Raw genomic sequence first — 11,545 nt, 5'->3', positions numbered from 1 at the left:
AAATTTTTAGATAAGATATTTCAATATTTTGAAACACAGATTTTAGTAAATTTGCAAATTCATTGCTTTTCGAATTTTGCGGGCACGTGGAAAATAATCTCCCGCCGCCGGTGACAACGAACCGTAGCTCGCGTGTTAAAACTTACGTGGATCCCTCTAACCACAAATTGACCATTGAAACTTCAGTAGAATAAACACGTCTAATAAAGCCATCCACAAAGAGAATGGGGGAGTCGGGGGACAGCATGCTTCCCACTAGCAATACATTGTTACCGAGGCTTAAAGAACCTGGTCCTGTAGCCTGCCTAATAAGTCGGATATATCTAATCAAATACTCCAAAGATTCGATCACGGGCGCTGACATGGCGTTTTCGACATTCTTGGGACCGATTGAGCAGGAAGGATCACCACTATTTCCATGCATGTAGGTTTTTGCCAACTCTGCCCCTCTCCTATTTATTTGGTTCAGATTTCGATTGATGGTACCTTCTGCATCCGGAGTTCCAGCCTTTTTAAGTTCGATCCAGAGTTCTTGATTTCCGTCTTCTGCTTGATCCGGATTTCGATCCCTGTTCTCTGAAAAATGGCGAGAGCGAAAGTCACAGTAGAGAAAGGAGCAGATGGAGTTGCTGTAATAACAGTCGATTACCCACCTGTGAATGCTATAAGCACTGAAGGTAACATTTTTAAAGCTAAATTTTCTGAAATTCATGTATAAGCAAAGACAAGATGTTGGATTTTTAGTTAATTTACGGTGTTTCTTGTACTGTAAGCTAAAACGCTGTTGAAAACTTTGCATATTACACTGGCTTGTAGAGATTTTAACTGGAATTCTTGATGTTTAACATTTGCATATAGCAAAACCAACATATCTGGTGTCTTTGATTTCATTTTGAAGATTAATTTTTGCAGAAACTTACTACTTTTCTTTAAAATGTTGCTGTTCAGAATCTTTTGTACAGAGCTGAATTTCCTGAAATTTGTGAATAAACAATGATATTATGTTTGATTTCAGTTAATTTTCACAGTTTTTGTTCTGTAAGCAAAAGTTCTCTTGAAAAGTATGCGGATAAGATTGGCTTGTATATGTTTTGAACTGAAATTACTGTCATTTTTTTATTAATTTTCAGATTTATTCCTATAAATCTTATGATTTTTTTCTTTAAATTCTGCAGTTCAGAATGCTTTGTTTAGAACTTTCACTCAGCTGCATTCAGATCAGGGCGTTAAAGCTATCGTGTTGAAAGGTATGGCCGTTACATTATAGATACTCCTGTTTATGGGTTCTTATATTAAAGCTAAGCCCTGTGATGCTAATGCCCGTTAAAACATTTTTTTAAGAGTAAGCATTGCTTGTTATAGGCAAGGCAGAATATTTGTGTTAGCTGTAAGAAAAACATTCACCTTATATCTTGGTTGCTTTCAACTGTATTGCACAGTATTCTATTAAGGATTCTGCTCCAATTTAATTTGATTCTCTCTTGTTTTCCGCTTTCTGGATTGATTTAAAATAGTGTTAAGAGTTTTTCCTTTGACTAAGTTGCACTGTATTCTATTAAGGATTCTGTTCCAATTTAATTTGATTTTGGCTCTTGTTTTTCTCTTTTTGGGTTGATTTGAAATAGTATTAATAGTTATCCATTCGGCTAAGTTGTCATGCTATGAAGGACATTGTTATCATGTCAAAATCCCTTAGAATTTACACTGATCCTCATTTACACTCACTTAGGATTGATGAACTCAGGTCTCCGTGTTAATACTTGGCCGATTACCTCCCTGCCTGTTGCTAGAGCACACGCCCATGAGTTTTCCTTCTTCCTTTTAAACGTACATATGAATCTGCTTTATAACATTTAATTAATTAATTCCAAATATTTACAACATTTAATTCCAAATATTTAGGGTGGTTTTTTATTCTATGATAAGTTATAATAAAACCAGGATGTTTACAACAAAACCAAATATGTTAAAAGCATATGTCAAAGTACTTGGATAGCGTTCTTTAGGACACATCTGGACAGCTGGAAATGCATTTCAAGGCCATATCACACACATTTCTGTGTTTCTGTATGAAAATGTGCTTGGTACGGCACCTGAAGTGGCATTTCTTGCAACATAGGCGTTGACTCTACTCCTAGAGGAAATTGAGTCAAATCAATTCTTTCTAGTCTAATTTGGCCTTGAGTCATACTCATGGTTTTGATTTGCATGTCAAACACAAGTCAGATTGATGTAGTGAGTTTGACTTTTGAGTCGATGAGTTTGTCAAACGAGTCTCACAAGCCAGATTTGGTCCCCTCCTGATAAAAGAAACTGAAGAACATAAAGAAACACTCAATTTGCTTATTGTTTAGATTTGATTTCACTATAAACAACCAATAGACTTGTCTTATTTAGAATCCATGTTGTTTTATAGTGTGTAGTATCATATATGCACTTGAAATGAGTTATTACTAATTAGTAAAAATCTGCATCATATTGAAATTGTAAACATTCATATTAATGAATTTTTTTAATTTTAAATTTGGTGTATTTTAATTTCTAAGTCACGACTTTTTTCACTCGTTCAAGTAAACTCTTACACTTTTTTGCTGATTCATCCTCTGAGTTATGGGATCTTTTATGCAAACATGGGTCTGCCAGAGACTAGGTTGTGGAGCCCATAATTCCAATTCACGATCGTTGTCCCATTTCCAAGGGTTTCTTTAGCCCCTGTTGTTTTGGCTTCCCATTTTTCTTATTTCAAGTCAAATTCGAATTCTTTTTCTTCAATTATTAACATTTTTAAAACCCCCCTCCTTTGCATAGGCCATCTGGAGGTTTTCTTGGGATTCATCTCTTGGGTTGCCCTCCTAGGAGAATTCTCCACAAAGTGACCAAAGCCATCAAACGATGTCTGACATTGTATATTTTCCTAAATCCAAAGCCTGCATCCTCTGTGCTCCTTCCGTGTCATTTTTGGCAAATCCTTGTTTGGTTCTATCACTATGTCAAACAGATTCTGGCATAGGTAAACATGCCTTATTGAACCCCTCTTTTATCACAACCAGGGGATTTACCGGTGCAATTTCCTACGAACTCTCTCTCCTAGAAATGGAGTGGCAGATTCGGTAACTAAACCATGAATGTCTGAGAGTGACATTGCCGCTGGATTGAATTCGCGAAACCATAGCCTCATAAAAAAAACTGCCATATCCTAGAACCAAGGCCTATATTTTAAGGTTTGATTACTCTTTTCTTGAGTTGCAAAAGATCCAAGGAAAAAAAAGCTCTGGCATAAAATCTTACTAGGCAATCTTCACGCCAATGAAGATTGACCCATTTCTTCACTACTTCAGTACTTAGTCAGAGGTCATTAAACCTCCATTGACTATTTGGTCCTTACGATTCAAAAGGGTAATTTCGACCTTCTTTAAATTCACTTTGTATAGGATTGTTAGATGTTCTTTCAATGAAAAATTGAGTGTCTAGTTTTCTGCCCCCCTGTTGCAATTGATTTGGTGATTGCTTTGTCCCTTCTTCTTGTAAAAGGCGCATATTTATTTTATTGGTTGCATCTTTATAAGAAGGATGGGATGGATCTTCTTCCTCCCCTTGCAAAATCTGGTTACTCTTGGTGTGCAGAAGGGGTGATGGTGATGGTTTCTCCATCAAAGCCAAAACCTAATGAGAATTGGGTGTTTTCTCACCTGGTGGAGACTTTGGTTGTGAATCTCAAGAAACATCCCTTACAGAGATGAAGTCCAAAGGTGTTGCTTGAGAGAGAGCCAACTGCAACAAAACACAAGATCCCTCTTTCACATCATTGGAAAGTCATACAGCCCACTGCCATACTTGTTCTCTTAAGATACTGTATACAGTGTATTTAGCAGATCCATTGTTTATTTTTTAGGTCATTTGCGGATATTAATATTGGTTCCTTCTTTCTTTATTCCTTGTTATAACCATAAACATGCCTTTTATTGTATAGGACCATAGGTTATTTTAGTTTGCTTGATTATATCATGGAGATAATTTTCAGTGCCTTCGTTCTAGCTTTTGTCAGTACCTTGGTTTTGTTACAGAATATAAAAGAAAAGTTTTGAAACTGCATTCATCATAATACATTTTAAGCTAGGCTGGTTAACCTTGGTGTCCTGTTTTAGGAGCAAATGGAAAATTCTGTGGTGGAGGAGACATCAGGGGATTTCAAAAGATTCAAGAAAAAGGTATGAAGGCAGCTGCAATTTGAAATTTGGATTCCTCAAATGTCATGATGTGTTTCATATTAGGAGGTATATTTTATACTGGTGTGATCCTGTTCAATCTTATTCTGACGTTGTTTAAATGTGCAATGCCACTGCCTTTTTGTCATTATATTCATAAAGAGATTGAATGGGTAGAAACCAAAACCTGTAGCAATGTAGTGAAGGTTCATAACTAACTCCACTAGTGAATAGTGGAAACATGACCTTGAGTTACAGAAGGTTTAACATTTGTCATTAATACATTATGTGTTTATATCAAGGACAAGAACTACAAATATCTCTATAGATTATATCAGAAGATTTAACATTATGTGTTTATGTCAAGGACAAGAACTACAAATATCTCTATAGATTACATTGCCTACCCTCTTCTTTGAAAGTGGAACAAAATGCTAAAAATTAAAATTATGAATGCTCAGTGCTAATTTCAGGACCCCAAGAAGTGAAATTGTAAGCCACAATTCTCTTGGAAATTTTAACAGTGCTGTTTCATTGCTTAGCATCATAACCAGCAAATAGCCTCTGAACATGTGTCTAATAGAATACTTGATCTCATTGAATGCTAGAAACATTTGTAAAGAAGAGAAATGTTGAAAATATATCCTAGTTTAGCAAAACGTCACATGAATCAAATGCCCCTCGAGCTCTGCTAATATGTTGCGTTGAAAGCACAGCCAATGCTGAAACAAAACCTGCAAAAGCATGGAACCCTCCAGAGTCTGCACCACACACTTGGCTGCTAGAATACTGTATTGTGATGCTTTCTTTTGGATAGGAATATTGGCTAGAATTGATGTCATGTATGGATTTAGCCATAATATGAGCCACAAAATATCTATGAAAAATGTGATTCAATGACTAAATAACATTCAGACGACTTGTAGACTAACGATATGTGATATTAATGTAATCTAATATGACATGGGTACTCAAGTGTCAAAACTACTGATAATCTATCCAAATCTTACTTAAGTCAGAATTAGCAACAATATACAGCTAATAATCAACTTAGATATGCTTTGAAATATGACACCTTAAGCTATGAAGGTTGGAACATAGTTATGCAAGTATGCCAATCCTTAAACCTCATCTAAATTTTGTGTGTGCATTATTTTCTCAGTTCTTGTTATTATTGGTGAAAATTTCAGTAGTGATTTTATTTGTTATTTGCTGTAATTAGTTTTTGAAGGCAAATAATTTGCATAAGATAGAAGAATAATTTCCAGTAATTGCAATTAAGGAAATTTCACACTAAGTTGAAGTGACACCAAACTAGGGTTTACCTAGGGCAAACATTTAGGGCAAGAAAGTTTATGGATAAAATTGAAGTGAATGCTTACCAAGAGGGTTGATTTTGAGGCAACCAACTATACCCTTGGCATTTAGACTCTCCAATCCCAAAAATCTTCCTTGCCTAGAAATTCGTACCAATCCCTAGCTTGGACGCTTGGCCTTGAAGGAGCCAAGTTAGGTCAAAAGAAAAAGAAACAAAATTTATGGATGAAAAGTGAATTTGATCACCAATAAGGTAGGCCAGTGCCTTGTTCCTTGGGTGGGCAGAGTCTATGAGTTGATTGGATAGCTAAAAATTGCCAAGGAGGAAGGATAATTGATGCCCTAACATAAAAAACCCTAACAATTACCTATGTAATGGATCAAGAAGTTTTATGGGAGAGCTAATCAAAGTTCACCACTAGGATTATCATTCACATGTTATTCATGAGTAATGTATGCAACAATGATATCTAGATTCTATCAAATAAATTTCAATAAATTAGGGCACAATAGAAAACCCTAGATTCAAGATATTCTATACATTAGACATAAAGAAAAGATTTTTCCAACAAAATTCTCACTAACAAGATAACATGCATGAAGTTCCATCCATGGATCTGAGGCAACTGCTCCAAAGACAAGCAAGTAGCTCCAAATATCAAAATGCATTCATAGATCCAATATCCCCCACAAGACAAAGAGGCAAAAATTCTCAAGAGGCCGAAAATCCCAATCCAGTGATGATGATAATTCAAGTGTCCTCTTCTCTTTTTATATGACGAGGAATACATACAATTAAGCCTAAAAGCCCCTAATCAACAAGTAAAATTACAATGACGAGGTGGGTTACAAGCCAACCCACTAGCCAAGACCTAAAGCATACAAATTTGCCCACATGTGTGAGCCGTAGGGCTAGATATGCTAACGTCATCCACACGTAAGGCTCTCTAGGATATGCATTGAGGGCTCAAGGTGTCGTTAGTGGTGCAGAAGCCCTCTAAAATCATGATGTGAAGGTTGTCCTTCACACTTCTATCAAAATCTCTCTGTGGGGCACAAAGGTGGTCTCATGGGTCTCCAAATGGCCATAGTGTTAATCTTTGGTGCAACGTTGAGGGCTTCCAAGGTGGTGCTATCCCTCCCATGTCACAAGGGGTGAGACCATCCTCATCTGGGCGCTGGATCATCTTCCATCCCTCATGAAGTGCTAAGCTGACTGCAGTGTTATTAGGACCAGATTGAACCGGTTTGAATCAATTGGTCTAACTGGTTTGAGGCCAAAACCGGTTCGGACTGGTGACCTTCGGTTTTGTACATTGCTGCCAAGGACCCTTTGAATGCAATTTTTTTCAAAAAGCAATGACATTCTCCTTTATCTTTCATTTTCATCCTTTTACTTAATCTTTTAACATTACCATGAAATGACTTAGGATGTTTGAGAGTGGTCCTGACCTCATTGGATTTCATATGGAAAAAGTAGAATTTTAGATCTCGCTCAAAATGCAACAAACTTAACAGTTTTCTAGGATTTCAGGATTGGGGGGATTGCCACGCTCCATTGGATTTTGTCATGTACCAGAGTATGGAACTAGTATTTAGTCAAGAGCACCAACCCCTCTATGTACCTTGATGTTAGTTGCATTGGTTGTCGAACACTTCTATCATGAGCCCATTAAAAAATTATCCATCACTCAAACAAAAGCTTGACTTGACATGCTATATTTTTTCTATCTTATTTTAATTCTTAGAGGGTGATGTTGATGACGAAGATCCCAATATAGGAAATCATTTTGATGGTATGTATGTATCTGTTGTAGCATGATTTTTTTTGGATGCTAGAGACCATGTGGAGCATGTTTGTTGATGTATTTTCCGGTTTAGAGATGGATTGCACTTGGTGCAATCCTTACATGCTATATAGATGAAAACTTTTGCTTATTTATGTATAACTGGATTCATATGGATGCATATGAATATGTATGATTTTCTTTAAAATTTAGGTATTTTATGTGTTCTTGGTTGATCGGTCTTTTGGTCCGTTTTTTTACTGTTTCTATTCCGGTTTTGACCGGTTCTCGGTCTAGGGTGTCTACCAGTTCGATGGCCAGTCTAAGTCTAAAAACATTGGCTAGATGGGGGCTTGCTGGGTCTAGGTCTAGTCACGAGACACAGGGATATTTCTTGCACAAATTCTCATTCATGATACAAATTCATTGATTCAAACATGATCTTCATCTGGATGTAAGTTTTACAAAGTAACATTATCCATACAAATACAATTGTGACATAAATGATAAATGATAAATTCATAATACATATCTAGTTCATCAATGATCCAATAGGAGAAAGACAAGATAGTAAGATATTGTAGTTTTCTCATTAAGTCATCAAAATCAAAATGTGTTAGGTAGTGCAATGCCAATGGCAAATAGAAATAGCAAATGCAAAACAACTACAAGCCTCAAGGCAGTAGGTAGCTCATGAGTCATCAATCCTCATCATCAAAATTAGCATCACTATACTCATCATCATGGTCACCACTACTCTCCTATGCTGCATCCTCCTCTGTATCCAAATTCATCTATGCATCCGCTGGTGTGGAGGATGACCCCTCTACAGTATCATCGTCATCAAATGTGACAGGCTCTAGCACTGGATCGTTGAGATACAAGTTGGCCGATGCCAACTCAACACTGCTATTCAAACCTATATCATCAGGAAAGACATTCCACATCTTTGTCTTTCCCTTCAACCACTCATCCCTCTGCTTGTAAATAAGACGAAGGTTGGTGTGCACATACACCATTGTCTCTGCCCTGGACTGCTCAAGCCTGCTCTTCTTGACACTATACAAATTCCCATATGTGCTCCAATTCCTCTCGCAACAAGAGGATGAAGTCACCTGAGAGAGGAGCCTCATGGCTAACCGCTGTAGAGGAGGGCTTGTTGCCCCATGAGTTGCCCACCAAGAATAGGGTTTCTTAGCCCCCCTTTTTCTAATCACATCATATCCTACAAATCGGCCAGTGCCAGTGGAAAAGTCTGCAAAGGCATCCTCCACCTCATCAAGGGATGCTCTATCTTGAAAAATCTGCCTGAATGCATCTTTCCTCCCGTGTGAGATTTCACCATTCATGTGAGGAGGGAATCTGCAGGAAGGTCCACCATTTAGCCACTCATGGATGTAGTATTTTGCGTTCAATGAGTGAGCCAAACAATGTAAATGTGTGTAGTTATTGTCCCATCTGCTGATAAGAATATCCTGTATGGTGGTGAAGAAGGCCTTTGATGATTTCTCATACTTAGGGCACTCACTCTGTAAAATAATGCTCCTCACAGACTCAATCACGGAATCCCATCCCTCATAAACCTCTCCTCGGATGGGTTGGTCTATATTTGCAAATCGAAGCAAAGAAATGATAGGGTCCATGATCTAAATAAGTAGATCTACCCTCTCCCACCAAGCATCATCTAACATTGTGTCCTTCACTCTTTTAGAGGCTGCTTGATCTGACTTTCTCCAAAAAGATCAAAACTCTGAAATAACCATGGCCCCAAGAGTGGTCTTGACATCCCCTCAAGCTCTTCAACATGATGAATGAAGAGGCAAACCGTGTATCCACAATCTTCAATAATGATAGATTGGTGTTCTCCTTGTAGATAGTGAGGGCATTTGTATGATTTTGTATAAAGTTGTGGATATATCGTGCATCCTCAATAATGCTTCCAATCCAAAGCACATCAGAAGCAATAGATTTAAGTGCTAAGTTCAATGAATGGACAATGCAAGGTGTCCAAAACACTTGTGGATATTTAGCTTCCACAATCATGCCAGTAGCCTTGCAAACAGGTGCATTATTTGTAATGATTTGCACACAAGAATCAACACCTACATCTTCAATAACTTTAATAAACAACTCACGCCTATATTGTGCATCCTTGAATTGTCCAAGTGCATCCATTGATTTCAAGAAAACTAGACCATTCAAGGAAGACACCATGAAGCTGATGAGTGGGTGTTGTGCTAGATCTGTCCATCCATCAGAAACAATGTTAACCCCAGACGTTGGCCATGTTGATTTAATAGGCTCAAGCATTTTTTCCACCTCTTTTTTTGCCTTCGTCAACAATGTGGTTCTAAGCTTCTCTAACCCAAGAGGCACATAACCTGATGGAGCCCCTTGAGTTAGAGCTCGACACATCTCAATAAATAGAGGTGAGCGTGCAACATTGAAAGATATGAAGTTTTGATAGAAAAAAAAGGAAATGGTGAGATCAAGCTCTTCCTGTTTCTCTTTCTGAAAAATCTTGTCCATTGGACCAAGTGCAATCTCCTTTCTTTTTGCTACTTGTCCCCCACCAAAACTCTCAAATGGCAATTTGTTGCTGCTTTTCCTCAAGAATGGAAGGGGGTCATCATTCTTTTTTTTTTTTTTAGATTTTGCAACCACATTTGCCATACCAACATTGACTTCTCTTTCCATTTCTTTCCTCTTTGGTAAAGGCACCTTTGTACAAGCTGCAATTCCACAACTTGGTAAAGCCAACAAATGAGATTTCACATGGTAATATGTGCTCGTGAAATTAGTGTTGCAATAGTTGCATTTCCAACTCACATTGCCTCCTCCCTTCACCTTGCTGCTTGGCCCTTGCTCTCTTGTGACATATTTCCACAAGGGATATTTGTTATCTTGAGGAGGATGTCTTCCCTCAACATTTGAAGCTGTTGTTGCAACCCCACTTGCAATAGAGGGAACATTTGCAGTAGATGGAATTGGGACAGGAGGGGCATATCCAATGGGGACATTATTCCCCTTCCTTTGCCCCTTCCCTGCTGCCCTTGATTGAGCCATAAATTCTGTAAAAAAAATAAACAAATGTGGCACAAATTTGTAAAATAAATGCACATGCAAATTGCTGTAATAAAAATGCAAAAGAAATAAAGAGAAAATGCACTTACCTATTGCTTGAATCTCCTTGAAAATGCTCTCACACCCTTTGCTCTTTGCTCTCACACACCCACAACAAACCCACAACCAAGAAGAAAGGTGAATGTGAAATTAGAATGGCCAAATCAGCGTTTTAGCACCGTGCGAAGGTTTGATTTTTGGGATTCGTGTCCCAAAATCGGGACACGATTGTGTTTTGATTGAACATGAATCCGACTGAATCGTGTTTGATTCGCCCGGTTCGGGACACGATGGGCCAGGGGGACGAATCCGATTTCATAGGTGTAGGTGCATCATCCCAAAAAGTCATCAAATGTAGGGAAAAAGGCCAAAAATTTGTGGGTGTTGGAGGTGCCCAAGGATGTGTATGATGCTTTGTTGCTAATTTGAGTCCCATGGTTCTCAATGCTTCACCTGTGGGTGCCAATATGCTTCTCTGGAGGCCTGGGCCCCAGTTAAGTTGTCCAGGTCATGGCTGTGGAAACACCTAACAATTACATCAAAAAGTCTAGCAAGCAACAAATCATTCGGTACAATAATCATCTTTGAATCTCAGTGGACCAAGCTTGAGAGCAAAGGGCTAATTGTACTTACTGTATTTTGCACTTTTGTGTACATTCATCTATTCTTTTCTTTGTTTCTCCCAACATCTTCGTGCTTGATGATTTCTTGCTGTGTGACGAAAAGATATTATTTCCTCGTCTTATTTTTTTTCTTCTAATTATTTATTAATCGGAATGGGGCTTAATGTTTATCTTGGAATAGAATAACATTGATCATTAAAGGTTTTGAGCCTTAGATTGAATTAGTGAGCTTAATCTTCAGATTTATGTACACCCCCATAAATTCTTTCAGTATTCATAACCTAATTGATTGTTTCTTCTGGAATAGTCACTTTATTAGGCATTTCTTTACTTGATAGTAGCCTTTAGACTTCGTGAAATAGTGAGTGCATGTTCCCATGGGCATGGAGGGGTAGCCATGAAGAAGACCTCCATCATTTGCTATATTTTGAAATGATTGTTAATTTTCTAACCCTAATAACTGAATAATTATCTCCTAATAAATTTCCTT

At 37.8% G+C, this 11,545-nt stretch overlaps 1 protein-coding gene across 3 annotated transcripts in view; it reads left to right on the top strand.

Annotated features, from left to right (window-relative positions):
- The first annotated feature begins 226 nt into the window (after nucleotides 1-226).
- Nucleotides 227-11,545, top strand: part of LOC149186741 (peroxisomal fatty acid beta-oxidation multifunctional protein AIM1-like) — a 42,175-nt gene continuing 30,856 nt past the window's right edge. Inside the window, exons 1-4 of one of the 3 annotated variants that reach the window (XM_089411110.1) lie at nucleotides 227-424; nucleotides 508-677; nucleotides 1,176-1,247; nucleotides 4,146-4,208. In XM_089411110.1, coding sequence (XP_089267236.1) covers nucleotides 584-677; nucleotides 1,176-1,247; nucleotides 4,146-4,208 — 229 coding nt within the window. In that variant the 5' untranslated portion in view covers nucleotides 227-424; nucleotides 508-583. Of the gene's footprint in view, nucleotides 678-1,175; nucleotides 1,248-4,145; nucleotides 4,209-11,545 lie in introns of all 3 variants that reach the window. The other 2 variants (XM_089411113.1, XM_089411112.1) reach the window with 2 other exon arrangements.

This window comes from Pinus tabuliformis, chromosome 3_1, assembly GCF_031772625.1.
Source record: "Pinus tabuliformis cultivar Carrire ecotype Pingquan chromosome 3_1, CPIR1, whole genome shotgun sequence".
Taxonomy (NCBI): domain Eukaryota; kingdom Viridiplantae; phylum Streptophyta; class Pinopsida; order Pinales; family Pinaceae; genus Pinus; species Pinus tabuliformis.
This window is presented reverse-complemented; position numbering and strand designations above follow the sequence as displayed.